Below are 25,374 nucleotides of genomic sequence, written 5' to 3'. Positions count from 1 at the left end.
CCTTTTTTTTTTTTTTTTTTTTTTTTTGAAATAATTATATTAATCTAATGAAATGTGATGTCTAGCGCATTATTCTAATAGTTATTTTTTTAGCCTACTCATAGCTTTTTTGTGCTTATAATTTTAACAATATATAAAAATGTTTTTTGTGAACAAAATGTTAATTAGATTAGTTATTGCATTTTTTTTTCTTCTTCTACATTTATAATTTTGGACTATAAGATGTTATTGAAATTTTATTCTAAAGAAGAAGAAAAATTCCCTTGTTTTGTATGCAAAATGCATTATCAGTAACACCAGAATAAAGTTATAATCCAAATTGTTTTATAGGGTTTATTCAATTATAGTAATTGTGCCTGACTATGCTACTAGTAAGGCCTGGTAGCCGGTCAGATCATTGAAGAGGCACCAGACGAAGGGCAACACCCTGGTCCTCCTGGTTGGGGCTTGGGTTGACAGCCCTACCATGTAAAACTATATTTTTCGTTATTTCTAAATAGTTAAAAAACGAGGAAGACCACCAATTAGGTGGGTTGACACGGTGGGGAAGAACTTTCATATAGTAAATAAGGGAAACTGGAAGATCCTTGCTGCAGATAGGACCAGATGGCAAAGACTATTTGGGACGGCCTTGGCCTGTAACAGGCTATAGTGCCTTGAATGAAGAAAAATTGTGTCAGAATTATTACAGTATAATAATTAAAACTTCTACTTAGTGTAGATCATTTTAGGGGATATTAGAGTACGTTAGCGGACCCCTCACAAAATTTTTGTGGTTTAAACGGACCCTTTTAATGTTATTTTATCGTAAAAACCTAGAATGAAGAATATACCCGATCGCGTGAACGAGCTTATGGAGAAATTCAGGCAGTCTTGGGGGAATTTTTGCTCTGATTTGAAGAAGATTTTTTTTTGAAGAAATGTCAACAAATTATTCCTTTCCTTTTTCCTTTTATTCTCCCTTGTATTATATTAAAGTATACATTTTTAATGTTTCTTTTAACATATTTTTAACTCCTTATGACATATCTACTTACTGTTGAAAAAGAATATTTTCTGTTATATTAAATCTAACACAGCTAACTTTATGCGTCTATTTGTTTATTTTTAGTTTGAATTCCTTAAGTTTATAAGTGGGATCGTAAATTTAATTTTATAAATTATTTCGATTTTAACATATTTTGATTTCTTCTATTTTAACTCATATGCTAATTTATTCAAGAATGAAAAAAGGAAGTCAAAATAAATTTTTTTTTTAAGAAAGAATTAATATCAAAATATTTTAGTTTCTAAAAATGTTTTACTTTCTAAAAATGTTTTGAAAAAAGTTATTATAAATGAAAGAAGAAGAAAAAGACGCTCTAATTTTGGGGGAAATTTTTGGGAGTAAAAAACTGTTCTGGGGAAATATTAGGTTTAGATAATTTTCTGCTTCCTGATAAAAACGATCTTTTCTCAAAACATTTTATGTTAAAAACGGACTTTCACTAAATTCTTGATTTTGAAAAACTGAGTCCATATCGATCCATACCATCCTATTGACCCAAACCTTGAAAAATAAAACGACCAACTCCTTAAATATTCCCCCCTTAAAATAAAATAAAAAATTTGTACTTTATTTTCATTTACTTACAAAGCAAGACCAGATACTACAGTAATTTTAGATTTAGCAGGTTTTTCACGAGAACATACCCTTTCACAAAAAGACTTAAAAGATTGCTAGGGATTGTGATTTTTCACAAAATTCTGAGTAAAATTTTGTGAATTTCTCAAAATTCTGAGTAGAACTTTGTGGATTTCACAGTATCACGGAAATGTATCTTTCGCGATAAGTCTTAATTTAAAAATCGTTGTTTTATTAATTTATTTGCAGAAGAGAAATCTGAAATATGAGTCTCTTTGAAATTCTCTATTAAAAATATTTTAAACATTATTGCTAGAAAAAGGTTTGTTTTGTATTCCAAATACGTTTAATGTATTAAACTTTTCATTCTAGGCTGAAGCCCGACTCGTGGCTCGACGGCAAGCGAGAGCTGAGGCTAGAGAAATTCGAATGCGAGAAATCGAAAAACAAAAGGAGGTAAGTTGTTAACTTCCTTTACTATGATTCTCACCCTTTGAACTTATTAGTCGTATTGTTCACCTGGGTTGGCAAAAATCAGTATTTTAAAAATAAAAAACAACAATAAAAATGAGATAATCTGTTAAAATGAATGAACTACTTAATATTACTTAAAAATAATGCAGCTAAAATAGTTAATATTTCTAACTAAAATTTTTTCAAAATTTTTGTTTAAATATTACAAACTAATCACTGGATAAATAAAGTCATAGTTCATTTTGTTTAAGATTAACATCCTAAAATTTTAGACAGGGAGGCAATTTCCCAGTTAGATATCCAATTAAGAGTAAATCAGTTTAGATCAAAATACATTAAGGAAAAAAGATATATTGTAAGTTACTTTGGGCCGAACAAATCTTTCTTCAATATTGGTATTCACTAAATGCATATTTAATAAGTTTTAAAATCACTTGTATCCAAATAAACGTATAACTGACTGGGTATAATTGAAATAGGTTTATTACCAGCAAATTATTTTACATACAGCTAATGCAGAATAATAATTTAACAGTTTCACACCCATCTTATCCGCTTTCAGTCCCTAATTTGATTTATTGTCGAATTTGAAATACAATAATTTACATGCAAGCTTTTTTCATTTTTTCTTGGGATAATATCGTATAAAAAGATTCGCTCCCTGAAGAATATATTTATAAAAATATTTTTGACTTAATGATTTATTTTTTTAAAAATTCAGTTTGTTTAAATCAATGAATTTTTAAAAAAAATCAAGAGATTTAAATCAGGTCAACCCTGTAATTCATGTGTGGATTTTTTTCTTCTTAAATTTGTGAATATGCAAGGTGTTCCGTAAATGACTGTTCTTAATATATATTTTTTGAATCCTTGTAAAAAAACTTTTGCTCAGAGAAGACTAAACGCTGTCAAAATATAACAAATTTCTATTGAGAAAGGTAAGAGTGAAAAATTCAAAATCTGTTAGAGTGCCTGATCAAGCGGGGAGAATTTGAAAAACATTTACTAGAAAGACTTCCAAGTTTCATAAGGCGTAATTTATCGTAAAATAGAAATTTATTATCAATCCTTAGCATTTTTTGCCTATCGATTTTTTTTTAAAGTTTAAGAATTACTTTTTTTTATTTTTTTCCACTTTATGGCTAATTAATTGTAAATTTTTTAAAAAAATCAAATGTCTGAAAAAAAAATTTTTAACAAGATTCTAATCCCAACAAGATTCTAAGAAGATTCTCCAGTGTTCAAAAGACATTTCTATACAAATAGTTAAGAGCCATTTAACTCTCTCTCTTTTTTTTTTTTTTTTTTTTTTTTTAAGAAAAAAAACAATTGTTTCTAAGTTCAAATAATTTGAAATTATTTATCAAATAGACTTTTAAAATTGTGTCATAATTATGTAAAATAATTAAAATTGTATTATTTATTAGTTAAAAAAAATGGCATTTTGATCTAATTCAGAATTAGTAAAGTATTTAACCAATTGTTAAATGGAAGCTTTTTATTAATCCTGATTAACTATTTATGTTATAATTATAAGTGTGATACTTAATTAAACTTAACTGAATATCAAAAACTTTTTAAAATTTAGCTTATTGTTTATTTATTTATTTTTTTTTCAGTCGGAAGAGCATGGTGAAAATCATTATGATGATCACCTTTCTGTAGAACCTTCTAGACCTCCGAGAGGAATAAAAAATGAAAATCGAGAGGTAATTATAAGGCAATGATGAGCCGTGAGCACAGAATTATTTTGTACTGTTTTTAACTCATAAGAATAATTGCCAATTGGTTATTTAACAGTTTTGAAATATTTTAATATTGTCCTGTCAATATATTTACAAAGAATTTAAATATGAATTACATGAGTTGTCAATTTAATGTTGTATTAAGTTATTGTGCTTATTTTTTAAGAAAAATGTATTAAAGTGGTAATTTGATTTTTTAATTTCGTCATTTTATTATTAAAAATACAAAATTTTGATTCCAAAACGTAAGATGGTATTTTTAAAATAATAATAATTGGTTGGTTTTGTTTTTTATATGATTTCTGATTATGTGCTTTTAAAGTTGCTAAAAATAGTTTTTCATGTATTGTTGCTACTAAATTTTGAAAATAAATAAATATGAATGTGTAGGGTACATTTTGTTTTGATTTAAAAAATAATTCTTTCCTTTTATATATCTCAGTATCTGTAGTAATTAATTAGCATATCTATAATATTTTAGATGAAGATTCTACATGAAAGGATTATTAAAGAAAGTTATACAAAATTGTTCTTAATTAACATTTGCCAAAAAATGTACCAAATTTATTTTAAATCTTTTCTTCAACCCTGTAATTTTTTCGAATTTTTAAGCTTTCATATATTTTATTCTATTTAAAATAAAATTTTCATAAATGTTATTTTTCTGTAGAAATAGTTTGCTTAATAATATTGTTTTAAAGTAAGATATACTAAATGAATAAATAAACCTTGAAATCCTAACTTTGAATGGTATGCGTAATAATTAATAAAAATTGTAACTTATTTCAAAACATATTTAAATTTCTTTTGAAACTTATTTAAACTTCTTTTAACCAATTTTAAGCAGTTTTAAATTTTTGAAAATAAACGAAGTATTGTTGAAAGGCTTAAAATTTTTACATTACATTATTTATAATTTTAAATTTATAAAAATTATAAAATATATTTTTAATTATAAATTTATAAAAATTATAAAATATATTTTTAATTATAAATTTATAAAAATTATAAAATATATTTATAATTATAATTTTATAAGAGTTATAAAATATATTTATAATTATAAATTTGTAAAATATAATTATAATTTTATGAAAATTATAAAATATATTTTTAATTATAAATTTATTAAAATTATAAAATATATTTATACTTATAATTTTATTAAATATATTTATAAATTTACATTACATTAACATTTATTTATAATTGTATTTTTATATTGAATTCTTAAATATTGCTGTATATTCTAATAGCGAGCTCCATCATATATTTCTGAGCGCTCATGTGACTCTCGGAGGAGTAGTGAAGAATTTCCTGACACAATTGGTAGCAAGGAATACAAAGTAAGCTATCAATTCAGCACACTAAAAATTAAAAAGATTCTTTAAACTATTTATAGAACTAAAAAATTAAGTTCTATATATTATTTTTAGCTTCTTACAAACCAAGTCATGGAACTTGAAGAAAAATTTCGGAAAGCGATGATAACTACTGCACAACTAGATAATGAAAAAACTACATTATCATACCAAGTAGATACTCTTAAAGATGAATTACAAGAACTGGAAGAACTTCATCTATTAGAACAAAAGGATTTTAAATCAGTAACAAGGGTATGCATATTAAAAACTATTTTTATAAGATTTAGTTGTCTTATTTAAAAAATTGAATATTGTTATTTATTGAGATTCATGATTATTGGATTAAAAAAGTTAGTTTCATTCTGATTTAAAGGTCAAATTAAGATGGAAAAAAGATTTTACTTCATTCATATTAACCTAAGAAGAATTTTATGTCCAGAGTTCCCTTATTTATTCAATAGTTAATTAATATTTTTGTATCATTTTATGCATTGAAATGTTACCAAATTTAAAGTTTTTAACATAATATTTTTTTTTTCAAAGCTCTAGTTATTAAAGTATTTACAGCCTTAAAATTTAGTTACTAATTGTATATAATACAACAAAAATTATTCTTAAAAAATTCATTATTGAATAAATAAGGAAATTTCAGACATATAAATATCCATTCGTTAACCTAGAAGTGAATTCCTTTTTCAGTATGAAAGAGATCTTAAATACTTGTTTTTTAGTTGTTTAAAATCTTACTGGTGCTCTGTTTTGTTTTTATCTGTGTATTAACTTTTATCTACATGATTCTTTGTACAGTTTTGAATTGTCTATAAATGTATGAGCATTTTTAAGTCATGTTTAAAATTGCAGTAATTCACATCGCAAAATACTGCAGTTTTTGTTTTTTTTTTTCCTAAATTTTACTTTAGAAATCTCTGTAAATTTTTTTTCTGGGGAGTAGCCTCTCTATAAAACAATGTTAAAATGCATTTCAATTTTAAGAATTGCTCCGAGATATTTTTTTGAGTTGTGCATTGTTTTTTATACATTTTCTCATAACAGGATAATTTTTCATTCTAGCTTGCAATTTGGGTTTTCATCAGGTATTATACTGTTTCTCAGAATTTGAAACAATGTGCTATTAAAGGCATAGATTAAATTGCTTATTATATCTTAAATTTCTGTGACTGTTAAAATGAAGTTTTATTATTTACTTATTTATATCCCTGTTAATTTAGCATTTGAAAAGTGTGTATATAAGCATACTAAAATATAGTTCATTTTTAATTATGCTTTAAATTGAAAATATTAAAATTTAAAAAATATTTTTCTAAGCTTTTATCTCTTCTTCCTTTTATTATTAAAAAAAATTAGCAATATTTTTAATTATTTTCACCGAATATCTTAAATCATATTTTTAATTTGTTACCCTGAAATATTTTTATCTACAATTTTATTAAATATAGAAAATAATTGTAACTAATATTTTACTTTATTTTACCTATGTTTCTTCTACTTTGCTTTATTGTACCTGTGTTTCCTCAATTTTTTTCCCCTTTTAGGAACATGACTTACTAAGTCGTGACTTTAAAGATCTCCGTCGCCAGAATGAACTTCTAACACAAGCTATTAAAATGAGGGATGAGCTTATTTCAGTAATAATTCAATATTATTTTTTTTTGTTATCTTAGCATATTTAATGAATATTACAGTCATAAATCAATAACACTCTTGTTTATTATGCTACTTGTAATTTATTTGTTTCTATGCATGGCACCTTTAATATATATCATACTTATCTCAAAGTAATGCATAATAGAAAAATTTAAACAAAAATTTACTTTTTTGTAAATGGTGTATTCGTAATACTAACTTTATCATTGATCAGTTAAAAGAGTATTTGGATTTGCTATTAAAAATAATGCTATTAATAATTTTTCTATAGATCTTAAAAATTCAAATATTATCTTCTTGTTTTGTACATTATCATTGGATATACAATTCCCATGATACAAAGAAGATATCTTTAGATAAAGAAGATACACCAGTAATATTTGTCATTTCTTTTTATTAATGAATCTCTGTTACTACTATTGTTTTTATTTTGTTTAATAATTGAAATAGAAGGCTTAAATCTATAAGTCTTGTTTCTTTATTTTAAAGTAAATGCATAAATTTACTTCCTTATTAAAATATTTTATAATAAAGTAATTATCATTTTATAATCATTAAAGGGCAAATAAGTTCTGTTTAATTTTTAATAAATGTTATTTACTTTTATAATAAATTTTGTGTAAAACTGTGTTTAGACAATGTATGCATTTAAGTGATAAATACAAAATAAATATTTAAAATTCTAAAGCACTCTAAGGAATTAACTTTTCCTGCTATTGCTGAAAATTACGTCCATATAAAATGTTTGGCAAGTTTTTATAGTAACCAAAATTCAACTAAGAATTTAAATAATAACTTTGCGGGTGAAGTTATAAAATGGAGCATATCCATTATAATTTAAATTTTTATCCCTTTTAAACTGGGAACCAAATCTGTGTGAATGTTATTAAAAAAAATATTTGAATTTTTTTGATTGAATAATGTTTTATTGTTGAGAAAAATTTAAAGTTGAGCAATAAAGCTAAGGGGTTGGTGAGCTAAGCAACAGGAGGTGGAACTTCCTGGAATTTGGCTATGTCTCAAGTTTAGTCATGATTATTTTTTATCTTGGCGCCATCTTATTAGTTACTGATTAATATTTTATGAGTAACAAGGTGTTGATTTTATTTAAAAAGGATTATATAACCTTCTTTTTTACTTTTTTCATACTATTGAAAAGACTTTTATAAGAGATTTACATAGATAAATTTATGACTTTAAACAAATGAAAATAATGACTTTATTGAAAATAAAGGTGGAAAAAAAGGAAATTTAAAAATCTTCACAATTATACAGAATAAAATATTTTAATAAAATATTTTTTGTAAAATTATTAGATAAATCTCTGTTTTATTTTTTTATGTAATTATTATTTTTACATTAATTATTACATATTTGTAGGAACATAATTTAATTCTTGTGGGTGGAGAAGAAGAAGAAGTTGTAGATGATGAAGATGATCTCTCTCGAGAAAAAAAGAAGTCAGACTCTGAGCGAGAAAAAAGGATAGCTAGAATGGCTCTAGTTTCTCCAGAAGGAGCAAATATTTTAAAGCAAGCAGGCTCTGGAACTTTAGGTACAAGAAAAGGATTTAGATTTTTTTTCTTTATTTAGATTTCTTTAAAAAAAATTCTAAGTTTTTTTTTTTATTGCAGTTAAAAAATATTCATACTTATCTGTACTGTTGTGTTTGTTTTTTTTATTAATTGCTTCTTCTTTTACAGATGTTCGGTTAAAAAAGCTTTCTGAGGAGAAACAAGATCTACTAGATGAGGTAATAAATATGTTTATTATTACCATCACTAAATAAAAGTTTGAAATTAAAATAAATCTGTGTAATAACTAATTACTAAAATTTTTGTGTAAGTTGTAATGGCATAGTTCTTAAGGCACTATTTATTTTATGTTACATTGAACAGAGGACCCAATTTTGGGTGTATGACTTCTTATGTTCAATTCCGTGGGCCATGTAATTTTGAACTCAATTTGCAGGACAAGTGAACTCCTAGATTAAGTATTGGGGGGAATTGCCTTTGTGGAGAACTTGTTGATGGAACTAACCCGTATTTGAGTTGCATGGAGAAGAAAACCACTAAAGCCTCTCATGGTTAGCCTGATCGCAACGGGACTCTAACCCATGATCCGTCTACCACTGAGTATTTTAAGTCAACACTGTGGTCAACAGGATGCCGAATTCATATCGTACAGCCACCGTTGGGATTAGAACCTGGTTCACCTCATTGGAAGGCGAACGATCTATCCCCTGAGCAACCATGCCTCACTTAAGGCACATTGGGATGGATCCTTGGTTGTGGCTTAGATCCACCCGGCTTCAGATCAATGGACACTTCACCAAAAAGAGCCATTGGGATTGAGACTGTGAAATATTCAGACACAGGGCATGACTGTGCACAGCCACCTCTACTTCTTAGACTAGCTGATACTCATTGACCCCAAAGCTGAGCAGACTTCAAGCCCTAGGAGCCTAGTCCAAATATAATATAGTTATTTTTATATAATGAACAAATTCTTCCATGGTTAAACAAAGTATGAAAAGGGGAAACATAGACGCAAACGAAATTACAAACATGGAAAACTGTGTTTCTCAATTTCATCTTTATTATTGAAGTTTCTTCATTATACACGTAATTGTTCTGCAGAAGTTTCTTCAGTATAGTACCGTAACTGTATTTTGCCTGTTTAAGTGACATTGTGATCTTTTTCAGGTTTAGTATTCTTTGAGTCTGTTGTTTACATTATAAATTAGTTTATTTTTTATGAGGAAGAAATGCACTCAATTGTCAATATACTGTCAATTGTCAAGTACTGGGTTCAATCCCCAGTGGCGCACAGTGGGACAAAATCAGAAAAATGCGGCCAAAATTAGAAAATTAACTTCAATGTTCTAGAAATTGTTCACCTATAGGTTTTTTTGGTCACTGATTTCAAATATGAAGTCAAAATTTCAAAAAAACAAAATGGCGGATCCAAAATGGCGGATGATAATTGAAAAAATTGCAAATAAATAAATAAAAATTATTTAATAGTAGTTTTTGAGATCTTTGATTACAAATTTGTGGTTAATAATTTTAATAAATAAAGTAATGGATGTAAAATCGCGAATATTTATCAAAACAAATTTAAACTAAATAAATTGAATCAAAATATTTAAGATTGTTAATTGCAAATTCGATTATCGAATTTAAAAAAAATAATGAATCTATTTTGCTAGATATAAAAAATTTTGAAAATGTTATAACAAAAATAATAATCTCAAGTTTATTTTTATAATTTTTTTGTACATGAAGTATTATTTTTATTAAACAACGTTTTTTATTTATATTTAATATAAACAAACTACTTTGGCACTATTAATTTTCCATTTCTATAAAACATGAACTTGCTGAAGGATCTTCCAATAAATCGATAACGGCTTGAGGCATGCTACCACTTTTCCTACTAGGCAATTTTCGAAGAGAACTTATTACTGGATCTGACGAAATTAGAAACATATGTAATATGTCTTCATTCGTGTGTACTCTAGATATCTTTCTTGTGAACTTTTCACGGTAATTTCTAAAATCTTTATTCCTAGCCTCTTGGGCTTCTTCACTCATCATACCTATAGGTAATAAAGCTGATTTTAAAATATCATGTCCGTGAATCAATATCTTATGAACGCTAGCTGGCATTGGATACCACGAATACTCATTTACATATAAATTTGCAAGTTCCAATGAATAATTGTAAAATTTAGAGGAATCAACTGCATATCCACTTGATAATGCTTTCAAAATGGTATTACACATTGAAATCAGATTTTCATTAAGTCCTGTAATTTCAGAAGACTTTTTCGAGTTTTCGAAAAAACGACGAGCCAGATTTCCGTCGTGCGTGGTACCTTTTCCTTGTATAATTATACCTACAGGTAAACCCATCTCTCTGTGAAACTTTTTCTTTATATTTTCTTCTCTGATTTCCACTTTTTCTTTCACCTTTTCTGCCAACACTTCACTTCAAGTCGTACAGAAACATGATATAACCACTCAAAAAAACGAATATAAGCGTGCAGTGTTGATAAACCGTATTCATAAAAATCTGTATTTATCTTCTTGGTCTTTAGTTTCGTCAAGTCGTTCATCTCTTTTGGTGTAGCTCTGCATATATTGCATGTCTGTGCAGACTTTGTTTCAGTAATCGCATTGCACGTTTTTCCGTCAATCATTGTCATACCTAAAATATGCTTAACAACAAAAGATTGAGAATTATGTAAATTCACAACTGTAGGGACCAGGTCTTTAATTTTAATGTCCATCATCAACTTCTCTTGTTGAGTCGTTTCATTTTTGAACTCAAGTTTTACTGCTCTGCAATATCTTGTGGAAGAAGGTCTGGGATTTTGCCACAATATAATTTTTTTTTTAGGATCTCCGTTGCAAGTACCGTAAAGTTGTAGAGGCACTAAGCAAGTCATAAAAAGACTAGCATCTGAATTTGACGAATCTTGAAAAATTTGCTTATACAGGGAATGACCACTACTGCCATCGCAACCCCATTTAGAAATCAAAGTTATGTTTTGCATTTTGTCTGCAGAAGTATAAGCAAAAACATCTGATTGAACTTTTAAGATGCGTTGTGTTGTCAGATCTAGTAAGTCTTGAAGATTAATTTCAGCTTTCACTTCACTTATGCAGATAGAGACTTTCGATGGATAACAATGTGATTTAGCTTCTCGTACTTTGTAATAGGGTGGATAGACATTTATTTCACGTTCCAAGGCACTATTTCGAATATTTTGATATGCGTTTCTCGTTAATCCTGTTTGAACGATTAAAGCTAATGCTTCATCTGGTGAGTAAGCGTTAACATTGGAAGTTTTTTGTATCAAATTGGAGTTATTTAATTTTATTTCTCCAATAAATTTTACGGTTTCTGCATTTCCTTTAGATCGAAGGTGTCTTTTGCTCGCATCGAAAATTAATTGTGGTTCTGCTTCTTCACATAATTTTCGAAGTTTGCGTCTTTTAGTGCGTTCATTACTTGATGCATAATCTTTTTGCGGCCTACCACGTTTTACAGGAATTGATGTTGAATTTGAAACAGTTTCTATCAACAACAAAAAATAAATAAATAAAATAAAAATAAGAACAATAATTTACTCACATATTTTATATAAGTAATAAAAATTTTACAAATCATAGATAATTTACCTTTGTATTGGAATGTGTACAATTTCAATTCCGTGTCAAGCCAATCTTTATTTTGCTGGAGAAATAAATCTTTCTTGCGAGTGCATTTTTGCCACTTATTTTTAATAGTTGCATATATTTTTCTTAATTCTGATTTTTGCTGGCCATTCAAACTTTCAATATTAAACAACACTGCAACCGACTTATCAGCATTTTCGTATCGTTGTTGGGTCCAATTAGCATTACTTTCAATGAGAAATTCGAAAATTTGGCGTTTATATATTTTTGATGCCATCTTAAAAAAATAATAAATATTTCAGCGAATAAGTTGCTATTTCATTACAGAGCATTTAATTTTGATATTTAATATAAAAATTTAAAAATGCCTACCTCAAATCACTAGTATAACTTGAAATTCACTCCGTTTAGAATGAAAAATGATAGTCGAAACACAATGAATGTGAAAATATTGAAAGCACTCCACTGACCTTGACGAAAAATGAATAATTTTTAAATCCGAAATTGTAGATAGAATAGTTCCTTTACATTTTGAGACTAAATATAATTACAAAATATGTAGTGCTGGCACCATTGTCATAAGGTTTGATTTAAGCAGCAATTTAAAAAAAATGACAAGATTGTTCAGCCAAGTAGATATAAGAAAATCTTTATTATAGAAATGACGCCAACTATAAAAATCGATATATCAGCCAAATTCGCAAATATTCGCAGCTAATTTTTTTTTAGTTCTTGAGTATATATACCAAACAAATGTACAAATTTTTTTTTTTACCTCGGCAACGTAAGGCTTTTTTTATAGAGCACCCTAAAGTTGCAATTTCATTGTACAGAGCAGAAATAGGAAAATGGCTCTGATTTTAATAGTATTTATATAAAATAATGAATTCATATATATCTTGGAAATACATTTATGTATAAATCATGCATAGTTTTAATATTTTTATTTACTATAAGGAGTTACCATATTAATAAAAATTTAACAGAAAACTTTAATTTTTTTTAATTTCGACTTTGTTTCCATTTAAATGCTATTTCCATTTATAAACCAAAAAAACAAAATACACCGTCTTATTCCTTGGACATTTTACTACAAAAAACCATATTGAGATTTTTTTTTCTTATAACTTCATTTTTTTTATTTTTGACCGCGAAAAAAGACTTTTGCTCCACAGTGTGGCGGTTTAAAGATCAATCATCAACCAAAGGTCAAGATCAACCCTGCATCAGATCAATGGGAACCTACTTGTCTGGGCAATAAATGCATCCTGTGCGCAGTGCTGACTACATTGTCAGAATCATGCCGTTGGTCACTAAATTGTTGAGTCTTAACCTCCATGACCCCCCTGGCCCACAACAGGTGGTTGCAGGAATGCTTTATTTTACCTTTTTTATGAGGAAGATATTAGATTTCACATAATTATGTTTACATGTACTGTTTTGTAATAAAATGTACATTTTTTGTCGTCAGACATTTTGTTTTTGCAATTTTAGAATACCTTTAAGCAGTTTTATGTGCTCTATCTATATTTTTTTAATAAAAATAAAACTTATGTTTGTTGATGAGAAAATGCTGAATTGAAATTATGAACATCTGTTGAATTTCCTAAATCTGATCATGGGCCGGGGTAGCCTGGTTGGTAGGGCACTGGGAACATGTCCAAGAGTTTGTGGTTTCGAGCCCAGGTCTGCCGAATACTCCCCGTGTGGTAAATTGTAACTGATGCACGTTAAATCTGTCGCATCGCTAAGTCCTCCGTGTTCTCATAGCAAATCAAGACCTCTGGGGGTACTGATCCAGAAGTTTCCTTGTCTTCTGGATTGGTTCAAAATGACAAGCCAACCCAAAATTGAGTTGGCTGTTCAACGACGGTCATGATTGTGTTTTATGTAGTAGAGTACTGAACGTTCACTTTCCTAAAAAAAATATACTACATTCGGAATGATTTTCTTCTGAAAACTGCTTTTTCACATGGTTTGAAATTACTAAAATTTGGATTAAATCTTAAATATAAGTCTTTTAGTTTATGTTTAATAAGTAATTTAAAATTGTTAATGTTATTTATAAAACTAAATAAATGCACTAATTTTTGTTACGTTCTAATGATTTTAATGTTTTTTTAAAAAGTATGTCTTTAAAATTATATTTAAACATACCCCATGATTTTCAAATTTAACAATTCTTATAATTTTCTACTTTGAAATTTTTATTCACATTTTTTATAAAATTGTCCTGTTGCGAATAAATTTTCTAAGACCTGATTTATGCATGTGTTCTTGGTTATTTTTCTATTGCTTACTAGTTTTTTCATATAACAAAAATAATTCTATTTACATTGCATTTTCATCATGTAGACATACTTTTCTGCAAATTAATAAAATTTTATACTTTTGAATAAAATATTCTCTCAAAAAAGTGATGAGCAAATTAGGAAACTTAAATTGAAATCAATACATCAAGTTGAAAAAATAAATATTTTTACCTACTGAAACTCCTTTATTTGAGATTTGTAATTTTACCTGCTTTACTTTTTTTGAATATATTCATTTAAAGAAAACATGGAATATTGAATCTTTTGTTTCCAACCATGTATTCTTGTAATTTACTACCATCCCGATAATTCTAATGTCTGGTTTTTGAGAGCAAAATTATCCTTACTTTTTTCCTCATATTTATAAGAAGTGAAACTCAAATTACTAAAATCACTTGAGTTTTAGCCCTCTAATCAATATAAAAGAACAATTTAAAATAATTCTTACTTTTCTATCTATGTACTTTTAAAAAAAAATTGTAGTAAAAACAAATGTACTTTAAGAATTTTTTGATGAAGTTTTTATTCTTTTCCAGATTTATAGGCTTAGGTTAGATCTGGAAGAAGAAAGACAAAAAGCCTATAAAATGGATCAATTGTCTTTGATGAGAACTGGAGCAAATGGTCCAGAAATGAAACTCATGGAAGTGCAAAGTATGATTCATTGAAGTATTTATAGAATTCCTTCTTCAAATTGTGAATGCTGTTTTGTTGTAAAATAATTAAGTAAAATGTTTTATGAATGTTGTTAAGCTTTGAGATTAGCTAATTAAGCTTTTTTAATGTATTTTCTAGGTGACCTAGCTAAAATTTTATTTCTCTTTCGAAATGAAATGAATGTTAGTTTTAACTTTTCTTTGTAGTCTTATTAAAGTTATTTTATGTTTTAAAATTACAAATTTAATACTATTAAAACAAAATAACTGCAAAACTGTGAATTATTTAAATAATTTTCTTGCTGTGTTTATGTTGTGAATGTTGTTTTGTCAGAAAATAGCTAAGTAAGATGTTCTATGAATGTTGCTTAGCTTAGAGGTTAGCTAACTGAGCTTTCTGTAATGTATTTAAATAACTTTCTTAATATAAATTGAATTCTCTTGCTCTTTTAATAGTGAGAGCATATAGATCTGGTAATTCGTTGCATATATTATGTTAATAATAATGCAATGTTAATTTCCATTAATATAAATGCTAATGAAAATTAACATTGCTAAATTTGTTTATTATATGTTTAGTGTATTTTTAAAAATTTAAAATAATATTTACTTTTTGTTACTGCTATTGAACAAATGTAGAAGAAAAGATAAATTATTTAACAAATTTCAACAAACTTTTTATGGTTATTTCATATTATTAGTCCTAATGCACTTTGTATTACAGACCTTGAATTTTGTCGCTGGAGCATTGTCTATTGTGAAAATGTGAAATTTCTAAGAATTGTCTTAGAAACTTATGAAGCTGTTTTAATAAAGTTTTCTTTCAATAGAAGGAAAGAAGCCCTTGTATATGTGAATTAATTTTAATCCAATGACATTTTCAGCATTTATTTTAAACCTTGCTCTTCAAATAAAATTTTTAAAAATAAATGTCTTCTTATAAAATGTTTTTTTTTAAATTAAATCCATGCATTATTAGTATTTTATTTTTATGGACTGTGTAAAAAAGGCAAATACATAAAATTGTCAACAGAATTCAAGTTGGATTATGTTGAATCTCCTAAATTAGTTTAGATAATCAAAACACACTATTATTATTTTAATATCATTTTATATTAATGTTTAGTCTTACATATTTAATCATGTTTGATTTCTTGTAGGAGAGGCAAATAAGCAAGTTAATGATTACAAATATAGATTAAAGAAAGCTGAACAAGAAATTACTACACTTCAGGGAACTGTAAGTCATATATTTTCAGATGAATAATCATTTCTGCTAACAAAAAGATATTTACAATGTTTATTCCTTCTCTCTTTTTAGGTATCTAGATTGGACAACCACATGAATAGGTACAAAGCTCAAGCAGAAAGCTATGAAACTGTTGAAGATGAATTAAAAGCAGAAAAGAGAAAGTTACAGAGAGAGGTAATAAAGTTATTGTTTAAATGTAACACATTTATGTACTTCGGGCAAAACTATGCTAACTTGACTCAATTGTGCATTTTGAGAAAAAGATTTGTTGTCAAGCTAACCCTGGGAAGTTTTTGTGGTTTTCCTCTCCATGTAATGCAAATGCAGGTTAGTTCCATCAAAAAGCCCTCCACTAAGGCAAAGTCCTCCTAATACTTGATCCATGCGTTGCCTTGTCTTCTGGATTGGGTTCAAAATTACAAGTCTACTGAGTTGGACATTGGTAGTCGCAAACTCAAAATTGGATTGGTTGTTCAAGGACGATTATAAAATAATTTATTTAAAATTAGCTTAAATCTCAGAGGTCATTTTAACAATTTTATAGTCGTTTTATAGTCGTCACCAATCTTTGAATTTTGAAGCAAATTGAAGTGTTTATTTAATTTTTTTTCACTGTTTAAAATCTCAAACAAAATTTTTAAATTAGTTTTAAGGTTAGATTTTTACTCGGTTTTTTAGTGTATTCTGTATTTAGACTGTTTACTTAGATCTGTGTTAGAGTATTTATTTGTTATAGTCTGAATATTATGAAATGCTTTTACGTGTTTTCAGGTTTCATCGAAACTCTTAATATGAATACTTTACACACCACTTAATAAGTCTCTGGTCTGGCACATAAATGACACCACTGCCAATTGAAACCATATGATTTCTGGATCTTAGCAACTTTCAAACGATAATTGTCAAAAATTTCATAACATTCAGATTATTAGTTTAGAGGTTGCAAGTGATTATAGTAACCCTAGTCTTGTAATTTTTAAAACAATTCATAAAAAGGGATATTGTGTATTGATTAAGCACTGTCTTTTTAAAGGGAAAAATACTGTTGAAGTATAACATTGGCTTGATGTGGGTTATGGAGACTCTGCACCAGATAAATCAACTATTATTGACTGTTAGACTTGAATTTAAATGCAGTCATAAAGACACTTATGATGCTGAAAGATCTGGTCATTCAAACTCATTGTCCCTGAAAACATCAAAAAAGTTCATGAAAGGGCTTTGAATGACAGGTATCAGAAGTTAGTGTGTCTACAATTTCACATGAAAATTTGACGATACGCAAGTAATCGAAATGAGTGCCACGTTTACTCACACCAGATTAAAAATAACAGTGTATCAACGATTCAAAAAGCAATTGGAGTTGTTAAAGCTAGATATGAAGAATTTCTTGCATTGGTATATGATAATAGATGAAACATGAATCTACTACTATACTCCTGAATTAAAAAGATCTTCAGCTTATTGGACAGCAGTCAATAAAAATTGTCCAAAGCAATCAAAGACTCAAAAATCATTTGACAAGGTTATGGCTTCCCAATTTTGGGACACCCACTATATTTTGCTGATTGGCTATCTGGAATAAGATAAAACTATACATAGCCAATATTACATGGCATTATTCAATTGTCAAAATTAGGAAATCAAGAAAAAACGACCTCACATGCAAAGAAAATAGTTCTGTTTCATCAAGACCACGCCCCTTGTCACGTGTAGATTAAAATGATGGTTAAATTTAATGAATTACTTCCCGCCCTCCATACTCTCCAGTTCTGTCCTCAAGCGACTACTGGCTCTTTGCAGACCTTAAAAAGATACTCCTGGTTAATTTTGTTATTCCTGAAATTAAGGCCTATTTTGAGAGCAAAAATAATTGTTCTCTAAAAAAACGCGCAGAAAAGTTAGAGGAGCAATAGATTGAATGCATCACTCTTAAAGGGGAGTATATTGATGCATAAAATCAAATTTCTAAAACAAATCTTGACTAAACTGGGATTTATTGAGTGATGTGTTATGTAGCTTTTTAAGTTTTAACTGATACATAAATTACATTATTTTCCTTTTTTTACCTACTTCTTTAATTTGAGAAATTTTAAACATTAATTTTTTTTCTATTTTTTACATATTGGAATTTAAAAATTATATGTTTCATCATGAGTATTGTATATTCACCATAATCAGGGCTTTTTACTTATTTATTTTCAGTGTATATGATAGTTTTCCTTTTGAAAAATAATAAATAAAATAGTTTTCAGTTCAGATTTAATTTTAATTTCTTTATATTTATATATTTTTCAAATATAGTATCAAATTATATATATATATATCTTACATTTCTTTATATTTTATATATTTTTTACAGTTTCGAGATGCTCAAGCAAGAATTGAAGAATTAGAAACAGCAAATATTCATTTACAAAAACGCATAGACAAATTAAAAACTGTGAAAAGTATTCTTGCAAAATCTTGAGTGATATCAATACTATAAATCTCATTTTTATTTAATAGTGCCAATAAAACTACCTTCTTTTTATGTATGTTTAAACCTCGTATGGTATTGATGTTCATGAATTTGTTACACTATTTGAATTTTAAAAACTTGTTATTTACCCTGAAATTTGATCTATTTTAATTTAGACTTGTTAACTATATGATATCTTTAGTTTCAGATTACTAACTGTTAAATTTAAATTAACCTTATATTCGCATTTATCATTTTTTAAAAATTCATGTTCGTATTGTATTTAAATGAAGATTTTGTTTAATAGGTGAGAAAATTAAGCTGTATTTTCTATTGAAAAGTAACATCAGTGAATTTATAATGATTGACAATCAACTTTTTTTCTAATTTTAATACCTTTCTTCTGTTTATATTTTGAAATCTTTTTCAAATGAAAATAAATCAGCTGGTTCTAAACTTACTAATCAATTTTTATTAGCTCTAAAACTTATCTTTAAAAAAAGTTAAGTTATTAGTAAAATTATACTTTCTTAAATATACTTTTACAATATGTGATAGACCATATAAGTGGTCACCTTAGTTTTTTTAATTAAATTGTTTGCTCAAAAGGAAATTGATCAGTTACTTCTCCCCTATTTAGATTTCTAATGTGTATCAATAATTTTATTGCAATCACTGCAAATAGTTCAATTTATCATGTAATCAAAAAATCATCTTAAAAGATAAGATGGTTTTGCCAAATTAATATATAAATTATGGGTTAATCAAAATAATTATATTATAACATATATGTGGTGCTCTCTAATTTCTATTGCTCTGTGTGACATATAATTCATTTTTGTGCTTTTTATATTACTAACGATTCTAGTCATTAGTTTAAAAAAATTTAATATTGTCTATTTGTTTATGTTTATTGTGATGTTTAAAGACTTATACAATGATATGCTTTATGTTATAAAAAAATAATAAATTTAGTGACAATTAGGCTGATATTTCATGCTTTGGTTAAAAATAAGTATTACATTTATTAAGAATTTGGTTTTTAAAGCGATGAATAAATTTTAGTTTTAATAATTATATGCCTGATTCATTTAAAAAAAAAAATTTAACTTACTTAAAAAAAATCATAGATAATGTTTTTGGAGCAAATGAATCTAAAAATTGTGTATACATATATATTTATATAGATATAATATTTTTCATCTATATATATATGTATATTTGAAGTAAATAGGCTAGAATTTCTACTACTAAAAATATTAAGTAGAATTAATTATCGTGAACTGCGTTCCTTATATATTTTTTTGCCAGTAGTCCTCTGGGGTACTGTCCGTGCTAAAACTAAAGTTTTGCATTGAATATTAATCGAAATATTTAAAAATGTTCCCATTATTACATTATAAACAACTGTTACATAAATAAAATTTAAAAGTTTATTTTGTAATGTGTAGTATAATTAGTGTCGATCTAAATATCATTATACCCTAATCATATTCAATTGCACTCAAATCAGATTTCAAAACTATTCTATTAACACTTTGTTGACCAGTGACAAGTAAACTCGTCATTTGCGTTATCTATTTCAATTTATGAAACTCAGGGCGATATAGAATATTTCAAAGTTTAATTTTATTTCATTCTATATTAATAAAATTTATTGGAGTTTATTTAGAATGCTTTACTTTACTACCATAGTCAGTTACAAAATAATAGCTGGTGACAATTATAGTTTCTGAGTAAAATTGCCAGTCAGCAAAGTCTTAAAAATAATAGCAGCTCAACACTTATTTAGAATAAAGAATATTTAGCCACAGCATTATTTAGGAAAATAATATTTAGGCTAAATATTTTCTCTAAGGCAATCAAGGTTTATATCAAATTAATATTAGTGCCTATATATAAATTTTGACTCATGAATTATTAGACTTTTTGACTTATGCTATTTATTTCAATCTTTAGATTTCTTAGATTACATTTATTATCTGATTTCCTGGTCTGATTGTAATGCACTTGAAGATATAAATAAGTTTAATATAATTTATTCTTAAATTTCTTTTTCGAAGAATTTAAGAATAAGTTATTTATAATAAAATTAAAACAATGTAAAAAATCACAAATGATGTCACGGCAACAAAAAGAAAAACCTTCTGGTACTATGATCAACACAAATGTGACAATTGTTTTTTATTATATTTCGTAATTCTACTTTTAAAAAGTACTTAGTTTCTGTGACACGTGTTTTTTAGATTCTAGTTTCATTTATGCATAGCACAAAATTGATTCTTTAATTAGTTTTTTAAAACAAAATTAATTGTGCTATTTCAATCACTATTGCTTGATAATCATATTCCTTCTTTAAATGAATGTACTTTTAATTATAAAAGATATAGCAGATTATTTTACTAAATTATTATTGTTATTTAAAGGAATTGATATTAAGTCCAGTTAAATTGAATTTTAGAAAATATCAAACTTCATGTCTTCCTTTAATTGTAAAACAGTTATAACTTTTTTTACTATACACAATGTAATTATTACCTCAGTTAATATTTTGTTTTTATTGAAAAGCAAATTTCATATAAATCGCTGTATATAAGTCAATTGTAATACTCATGTTGAGAATTGGGTGCTTTGTTTTTTATTAACATTGTCTGATGTTTAAATGCATCATACTGTTAGTTATTGTTGCAAATATTTGTAAACTCTATGAAAATTCATTGTTGTGAAATGTACAGTTTAAAATTTTGCTATTTGTTGAGAAATTCAATGCTTTTTTATTTTTAAAAATTGTATGCTTTTTGCTATTATTTAAAATTATATGGATTGTTTGAATTACATTTTATAAAATTATTTATTACAAAAATCTTATTGCTAAATTTTTAATTATTTATTTGCTTTTCAACACTTGAAATGTTTGCTATTTAGAAAATGAATAAATTTTAATTTGAATTATTGTTAATTTTTTTTTTATCTACATAATACTCCAAACATAATACTTTTATCAACATAATACTCCAAAATATAACTTCAATTTGTGCAAAAAAATCCTAACATTTCGTAGATTTTTTATGAATAAATAACGATTATATAAGATTCTAACATTACAATTTTTTTTTTTTTTAAGTGAATGTTTTATTCTATAAAAATACTATCTGAAAGTTAATCAATAAAGTAGTCAAATCTCTTATAATCTTTAAACATGCCAAGTTGGCCAGATTTTCCACCCGTCTATCTTTTATTTTCCCCATTAAAATGATTCAAATTAATTTGGGAGTTTTATTGAATACTATTATAAGTTGTTTTTTTCAGGTAATTTTTTATACTACATATGTTCTTAAAATTGCAAGTGCTTTTTTTGCAGATTGTTATCACTCTTATTTTGTTTGTTTTTCCGTACGAAATCTGTAAAATTTAAGAACTTGAAATTGCAAAAGTATGTTTTAAAAAAAAAGATAGTGGGTACGACGAAATTCAAAAATTTGAGATTTGACTATTAGTTCAATAATTATTATCTATTAAACAACTAGTTAGCTATTTCAATGTATTTCAAAGCTATTTCAATGTTAAGTGCTTTTTGTGATTTTTTTTCCAGGTTTTTCCATGTCCAGCTCTTACTTACCAGGTAAACATCCATTTTATTCTGATTAACATGTTAACAAAATGTTCTTGCGTAAAGCTACAATAATTGTATATTTTGAAAACAAAACATTCTGTATTTTTGTGCAAAATATTGATGCTTATGGGGAAAAACACTGATGAATGAAAAGCAATTACAGAGGTGAAGCCTTCTAGTGCATTATAAAAATGCATGCATAGAAATGTGCTATAGCTATTATGAAAACATAACCCTGAAAAAGGAATGAGTGATACATAGAATTTATCTCTCTTTTTTTTAATAAATATAATTTGTATTTCTAGCGATTTCAGCGGCACTTAGGCATTGTTTTTACATGGTTGAAAAAAAATCTTAGGAATGATCTTTTTAGATTATGGGTATTTTTTAGAATGTAAAACGCACATAGCCAATACTTACGTATCAAAACATTTTTAAACAAATCAGGTCCAGGTGGTTAAACAAATTCAAGATGCGCAATGTGTTTAAAAAGTGCTTTAAGGTTCTTATTTTTGATTTTTCATAGCCCTAATAGGCACTTTTTTCAATGGCTGTTTTAAAAAAGTGCTTAATTTCCCCTTTAGCAAAATGATATATTTTTTCTTTACCATGTCGATTTTCGCCACGAATTGTGTAAAAAGTGTGGTTTACATATATTGTTCTATTCAACGTTTTCTTAATTCATTCAACCACAATCCATTTCAGCGTACCGTTGGTCCGTAGCGTATGAAAGCACCAATCATTTTAGATGTTTGATGTTGACTTGCTTGTCCGCCAGAGCCTGACATAGGCAGGGGCAGTTGCCCTGATCCTCCACATCAGAGGGGGCTCCCAAATCGAAAAGAAAGTTTATTTTAGATTTCCTTTTTTGATGAACTTTTTTTAAACAAAATATCAGTTCACTGTAAAATCCGTCAGTTTTAAGTTAGCTTCCTCATTAATCTATCATATGAACACAAAAAATCTATATTTCGCGAATCCATGGCTTTCTAGTGCGGAATCCAGCTAAATTTTCGCAATTACGATGGACAAATTTGGCTAATCAAAAGCCTGTATTTTTACATATCGCAAAATGAGATATGTTTACAAAAATACAAGCTTCTAATTGGCTTAATTGAGCCATCGTAATTTAGCTGAATTCCGCCCTAATGTCAGCAAGGATACGAAATTTTTCGCAGCTAGATGACAAAGTTAACAATCAGAAAACTGCATTCGGTATGATGGATATAGAATTGTCAGAAAATCAAAGAAATGGACAGAACGATATTTCGTCTGACCATTGAAGGGAAGGACTTAAGAGCTATTTTGGGTTCTAGTCTATTTTCTTGTTATATATGTATCATCATAGTTGGCCAGACAGCCCAATGTGAGCCAATGCCTTCCTCTGAAGATTTCTCCACGACGACTTCCGATTTATCTTTGATCTCCAATTTTTTTTTACTAATTGCGAGAAAATCAGACTCCACTGAGTCAGCCCATCTTTTTCCAGTGGATCTAAAAAGCAGTATCTTTTTTATTGTGTTATCGTCGCTCATTCGAATCACGTGGGCGATCCAATTCATTCTATTTATTTTAATGTATTTAATAATATCAGGTTGTTTATAAATTTTGTACAGTTCAAAGTTAAATCTCCTTCTCCAGTCATTGTTTTCCTTTACACCACCAAGTATACCCCGCAAAATCTTTCTCTCAAAAATTGCGATACAATTTTCCTCCAGTTTTGTCATTGTCCAAGCTTCAGAGGCGTATGTTGTTAATAATATTTCTCCATATTAATTATAATTTCTAAAACTCAATAGATGGCGCTCTGCGCAGTAATGTAAAATCATTAGTTTTCTAATCTGTTTCCTCCATGACACTGTACCATTATCATCATCCTTCTTGTTATTAAATATATATTATGTTAAAAGGCGTTTGTTATGATTGAAACCCCGAGATCTGAGATCATATCACCGTATTTAATATATGTCAAGACTGGCCGGACAAGAGTTTTGTAGATTAAGAACTTGGTTTTCCTAGAAAGAAACCTAGATTTAATAAATCTTCTCGGCCCATAGACAGCCCTATTTGCCAAATAGAGTCGATATGTGTATAAGGAGGGGGAAAATTTAAATACCTCCATAAAGTTCGGTTCTTCATTACTGAAGCAGAGGGGGCCCTGTTGTCCACATGTGCGTATACTGAACTGGATTCAGTGGGTTCATTCTCTCTCATGTGCAACACTGCTGCATTTTTCAAGAAATTCTCAATTTCAGGCTTCATTTTCCGCCCTCTGAAATCAAACCGAAAAATCTCTTGAATTTTCGCTGATTACGGGGACCAACTAAGCATTACCAATTTTTATTTTTCCTATTAGCGAATGAAAATTTTGTTTATCTTGTTAATCTCATCGTTGGTGAAGCGCCATCTTCTTCACCACTGGCTAACTATATGCCTTCTCGCGCTCTTCTATTTATAGATCAGTACTATAATCCTTAACTTGTCTTGGAGATTATTTACTGATTGCGTATTTTCGTGTGGATCCCCAGAGCAGACAAAGCTTCAGCCCCTCAATTTCCATCTCCCTTTTATTTATTGAATTTAATAAAGATAAAAATCAAGTGAGATTTTGAAACGTAAGATTTTTTACTGGAGAGACCGTCCACTAATTGCATAAATTTCTTTTAAACTTTTATTGTACAAATTTTCTCTTATTATGTTGTATGGAAAAAAATTTTAATATTTAGAGGCAAGATTTTAAAAAATATATTAAGTGAGGGGCTTTCGATATATTAAATACTGCAAAAAAGCTTTAATACTCACTGTATTTACATTTCAAAATTATTTTAATCATTTCATGAAAGAAATACTGAACCAAGATACAACTTTTAATAAAAATGTATTAAGGGTCATTCACTAATTTATATAATCAATTTATTTAAAGTTTTCTTAGTTTTGCCTAATTTTTTACAAATCTTTGTAAATTCGGTATTATCAATGATATTGATCTTCCTTTTATAAGTAACTTTTATTTTAATCTAAA

At 27.3% G+C, this 25,374-nt stretch overlaps 1 protein-coding gene across 8 annotated transcripts in view; it reads left to right on the top strand.

Annotated features, from left to right (window-relative positions):
- LOC107449120 (leucine-rich repeat flightless-interacting protein 2) overlaps positions 1 to 21,692 on the top strand; it is a 67,704-nt gene extending 46,012 nt beyond the window's left edge. For all 8 annotated transcript variants that reach the window (XM_087150201.1, XM_087150204.1, XM_087150202.1 and 5 more), the window contains 11 exons: positions 1,997 to 2,080; positions 3,718 to 3,807; positions 5,100 to 5,189; positions 5,280 to 5,459; positions 6,761 to 6,853; positions 8,253 to 8,427; positions 8,576 to 8,625; positions 14,907 to 15,024; positions 16,187 to 16,266; positions 16,348 to 16,452; positions 18,641 to 21,692. In XM_087150201.1, the coding sequence (XP_087006327.1) occupies positions 1,997 to 2,080; positions 3,718 to 3,807; positions 5,100 to 5,189; positions 5,280 to 5,459; positions 6,761 to 6,853; positions 8,253 to 8,427; positions 8,576 to 8,625; positions 14,907 to 15,024; positions 16,187 to 16,266; positions 16,348 to 16,452; positions 18,641 to 18,748 (1,173 nt within the window). In that variant the 3' untranslated portion in view covers positions 18,749 to 21,692. The remainder of the gene's footprint in view (positions 1 to 1,996; positions 2,081 to 3,717; positions 3,808 to 5,099; positions 5,190 to 5,279; positions 5,460 to 6,760; positions 6,854 to 8,252; positions 8,428 to 8,575; positions 8,626 to 14,906; positions 15,025 to 16,186; positions 16,267 to 16,347; positions 16,453 to 18,640) is intronic.
- Positions 21,693 to 25,374: the final 3,682 nt, after the last annotated feature.

Source organism: Parasteatoda tepidariorum, chromosome 8 (genome assembly GCF_982258835.1).
Source record: "Parasteatoda tepidariorum strain Cologne lab strain chromosome 8, Ptep-v5.0, whole genome shotgun sequence".
NCBI classification, from domain to species: domain Eukaryota; kingdom Metazoa; phylum Arthropoda; class Arachnida; order Araneae; family Theridiidae; genus Parasteatoda; species Parasteatoda tepidariorum.
Note: the sequence above shows the minus strand (reverse complement) of the source record. Positions and strands in the feature narration are given on the sequence as shown.